Source organism: Curcuma longa, chromosome 21, assembly GCF_044706935.1.
Source record: "Curcuma longa cultivar G26 ecotype Majalengka, Jawa Barat chromosome 21, ITB_CL_G26_1.1, whole genome shotgun sequence".
NCBI lineage: Eukaryota > Viridiplantae > Streptophyta > Magnoliopsida > Zingiberales > Zingiberaceae > Curcuma > Curcuma longa.
This window is the reverse complement of record NC_133881.1, coordinates 12,293,889-12,298,591: the sequence shown is the minus strand read 5'-3', so window position 1 is coordinate 12,298,591 and position 4,703 is coordinate 12,293,889. Positions and strand designations below refer to the sequence as shown.

At 36.6% G+C, this 4,703-nt stretch overlaps 1 protein-coding gene across 1 annotated transcript in view; it reads right to left on the bottom strand.

Moving 5' to 3' along the window:
- LOC141814417 (uncharacterized) overlaps positions 1–4,703 on the bottom strand; it is a 41,273-nt gene that overhangs the window by 10,653 nt on the left and 25,917 nt on the right. The window contains exons 10-12 of the mRNA XM_074702383.1: positions 2,171–2,380; positions 1,568–1,889; positions 189–282 (exon numbers count right to left, since the gene is read on the bottom strand). Coding sequence (XP_074558484.1) covers positions 189–282; positions 1,568–1,889; positions 2,171–2,380 — 626 coding nt within the window. The remainder of the gene's footprint in view (positions 1–188; positions 283–1,567; positions 1,890–2,170; positions 2,381–4,703) is intronic.

The window sequence follows — 4,703 nt, the reverse complement described above, 5'->3', positions numbered from 1 at the left end:
AGTCAAGTACTTGCATGGTACAATATTCAATGGTACAAACGGAGGGGAAGCAAAGGAAACATTACTGGTACTGACAAAAATTGAATTTTGGTTAATTTAGCAGATGAGAAAGTTTCAATCGAGACGTCCAACACAGAATGAGGCTTCAAATCATGGCATAGAGTACTATATTAAAAGCAATAAGTTACCTTGCAAAAAATCCCATAAAGCCCTTCAGGGCAGGCTTTTCCAGTAAGTGTTCCATCATCCCCTGCGGCACCATGGCCTCTACTAATGCCTCCACTGTCAAAAGATGATAAATTCAGATGAAAATAAGGAAATGTAACATATATTGCAAGTATTGTACAATGACAATTGTATAGCAAAATATCCTAGCAAATCAGAAATTCATGGAAATCAATTGATAGGCTAGTATTATTAGATTTACAACACTTGTTGTAGTAATGCACAGGCAACAAACATTTGAATATCAGCTTTAGTTAATAGGCTAAGCTAAACACAAGACAGAGTAATATTATTAAATTTGATTACAAATATAATAAACTCACATAATAAAATAAAATTTCATAATCAGATAATTAAGATATTTATTTTTAAAACAGTAACAAGATAAAATATCGCAATATATTGCACATTATTGAAAAAATAAAGATTGAAATGTAAATAAACAATTTATTTTAAATCTAAATTAACAATATTTATTGTTTTACTTGGATTGAAAAGTGTTCTCTAAATACACAAAACATTACAGGCCACAAGCAATTTTGAGATATACATTATCATACACTAATTGTTTGTGATACAGGCAATCAATGACTAAACTAATTTTGCATAATGCTCTACAGCACAAAGTTCATTTCCTAAATGCATCTTTAAAATGTAAGTGCAATGTCAATACCAGCTTTAATTTATTGAAATTAGATTTGCTAGGTTGGCTGTAGAGTTATTGTGGAAATTGTAAACTTAAAATATATAGTAACCTTTTCAACTTACAAAACCATAATCCAACTATATATATTATCCTTCAAAACTAAAATAAATTTAAAAAACGGATCTCCAGCAAAATAAGTAAAGAAGTGCAAATAACCTATAATTAACCGCTTGAATATACCATGTAAAAATGATTTACTTCTAATGATCCAAAGAGGCCTCAGATGATGATAAACATCTAACATAAATTGATTCCTACATCCGACCAACAAGATAGATCTTATCAAATTGAAATCACTTACAGATCTCATGTAAGTAGGGGATCTTTATCTTGTAGTTTTCTAATCTTAAAAAATGGCAATCAAGACAGTGATCATGATATACAGGACCTACATTGGCTTAGTTTATACAAACAACCAGCAATCGATGAGGAAATGAAGCATGAACTTGACCACCAAGATCACTAAACAGGTATGCAGTTCAACTGGATACTGTGTTTGGCATCAAGCACATAAGCTAAGTATATTAAGACATATGCAACAAACTTCCTCAAAGTAGATAAGGACCTAAAATTTTGACAATTTCGACAAATAGATAATTATGTTTTCCTTAGCTATTTGGAGAAATTAACTCAGACCTTGTGTTTATGACTCCCTTTACATTTGCAACTGGAAGATATTCATCCCCGGTGGGAATATCTGACCAATGGAAGTGAATCCTTCCGCCACCTCCTCCACCACCACCACTACTACTGCCAAGCCCACCAACACTAGAAAGGATAGATGAATTACCCAGGGTTAAGGAGTGCAGAAATAGAAGAATAGTACCACCAGAACCACCACCAGGCCCTGCATCTAACAAGCCAGTGTTGATGGTAGCTTCGTTGAAATCTTCCCCATCTGCTTCAACTGAGCCATCGACAGAGAAGCTAACTAGGGCATGCTCCATTGAACCCATAACTGAAGTGGTTGTCATGATAGGAACAGCATTCCAAAACAAGATATCAGCAGTTTTACAAAGTTTCAAAAAAATTTTAAAAGCATGACTAAGCAACAACAATGTTGTCAGATGAATGCCAAAAGGTACCTGCTATGAAAATGATTCGCAGACATAATAGAGTAGACAACAATTAAGTAGATATTTTTTTCTATGAATCAAAATCCATTCTCCCTCTGGACCTCTTTTACCTAAATGCTCCAGCAATAAACAAATCAGAAAGTTGATCACGGGCAAGACATACCTATGATACCACCACCAGAAGTTGCATATGGTAGACTATCATTTCCACTACCACTGCCGAGCTCACAAGGAAAATCAGCATTTCCATAGGCAATGCCACCCTTAACAACAAGATCTTTAAAATGACCATCTCCTCCCTTTCCACCATGCCCACCACCACCACCAACACCATTCTCTAATATATTTCCATGTCCAACACCTCCTTTACAGCCTGCACATAAGCAAAAAAATGCATCTAGCTGAATTTATCATGTTGCATTCAAGTCCCACACTTTATGAAATTGCAAAAAAAGTAAAGGTCAGAAAAACTAAGCCATCAGATCCAATATAAAATATACAAATTTGTGTGAATGAATGCCCTTTTAACACTTACAGATATGATGGTGCAGGAATAATTATTAAATAATAAATTATTCCAAAGTGAAAAATATCCCAAGTGAGGAGCCTAACAATTAAAGTTTTGTGGACATTCTTTAGACCCTACAATTGGTATCAGAGCGAGGTCGCTCTTCATCGGACTAACCGCCGGATGAGCCATGATCCGGATCTAACCATGTGGGTTGAACCTTAAAAAACAAAGGAAGTAGGGTGCTCCAGTGTTTGAATCAAGAGGACCAGACACCGGGCAGGAAGTTCTAGTAGGTCGGGTAGACCGAGGGACATGAAGTCCTGGTTGCGGCTGGGGAAGAAAGTCCTAGTAGGTCGGGTAGACCGAGGGGCATGAAGTCCTGGTTGCGGCTGGGCAGGAAAGTCCTAGTAGGTCGGGTGGACCAGGGGCATGAAGTCCTGGTTGCGGCTGGGCAGGAAGTCCTAGTAGGTCAGGGTGGACCGAGGGCAGGAAGTCCTGGTGGGTCGAGGATTCATACATCAAACGGAGGCTTTCCGTTTGAGGGGGGCCTGTGGTCCTTTGTTTGAGAGGGGGATTGTTGGGTTGCAAAGGTGCAAACATAGTCCCACATCTAAAACACATGGGGGAGAGCTCAAGAACAAAACCATGAGGGCTTAGACCCAAAGTGGACAATATCATGCCATTGTGGAGATGTGGACATTCTTTAGACCCTACAAAGTTTTCCATCAAAGTGAAGAATAGCCCTATACAATGAAGCGGGTGTACTTTATATAGTCATTAATTCAGCAATTATGCCACTTCCATGCAGGACTATGCAATGGTAGTGAAGGATTTAATTAGGCAGCCTACAAGTACAGAATAAGCAAGTAACTTGACCAACTCTACAGCAACAACTAAATATTATCCCACTAGATGAGGTCGACTATATGAATTCTTTTACGCCATTAGGCTCTATCCTCTACTATATTGTCATCTATATTTAAATAAATTTTATCCTGTTTTATTATTGCTAACCAAGTCTTCTTTGGTCTTCTTTTTTCTTATTTAATGTATGTATTTGTCATAATTTCACGTCACCTAATTAGAACATTTATTGATCGTCCAAGTACATATTTATACCATTTTAAACTCATCTCTAGGAATTTCCCCTCACATCAAATATATATACATATATATGTTATGAACTAGAAGTTTATTTTTGTCCAACTAACTAGTTACAAAGATTGATGACATTACAAGAACAAGTGGCATATTTAGTGATAGTTTAGTGAATAATAGTTTTTCCAAAACAAAATAGCATAATGAAAAATTGACAATATGAATTGAAATAACAAAAGGAGATTAATTAAACCTCTGGTCCTTTTGTAAAGTGTGATATAATAACACAATCACAACAATATGTAGATATATATATCATGATAAATATTAAATATTGACAAAAATTAGTGCTTTCAACCAAGTTGTCATAAAAAATAATTATGTGTCAAATGTATTTAGAGAAAATATCAAGAATTCTAGATCAAAAATAGAAAAGTATGGTGACTAAGCAATAATTGATGCTAGAAAGTTGAAAAGGGGCATAGCCTAGTTGTGTTTGGTAGGGTAGAACGATATGGGATAGAAATGGGCAGTCCCCTCTATTATTCCAATTGACGTTGATGAATCAACTTAAGATGAAATAATGTTTCAAGGAATGACTTCCATGCAATCCATTCCGTAGTCTTAGGCCATGTTTACAAGGAAAAAGAGGAAGAGGGAAAAGGAGGTTAGGCTGGCCGTGTTTGGTAGAGTAGACTGACATGGAATGGAAATGGATAGCTCCCTCTTTTGTCTGAGTGTTTACTTGGGTGGATGAAAAGAAAAGGATGATAATTGTAACCTCATTGCGCCATCACTATCATCATGGGCTCAACCAATGCATCTGATTCTCCCAGCCTCAACCACATTTGCTCCTGACGCTTTGCCTCAACTATTAGCATATTCGCAGAGAATTTCACTCTAATGAACCTCAAATTAGTGCCATGGGCAAATTTGGTCGACCACCCATAATATACAACATGAAACAAGAGCATGACCAACTTCCCAAGGTCAAAAATCTCATTCTATGTCAGGGTATTAATCCCTAACCAAAATGAGATGTGTCAATGTATGTTGACCATCCCAAGCCATGGGTTGATGCCTATGC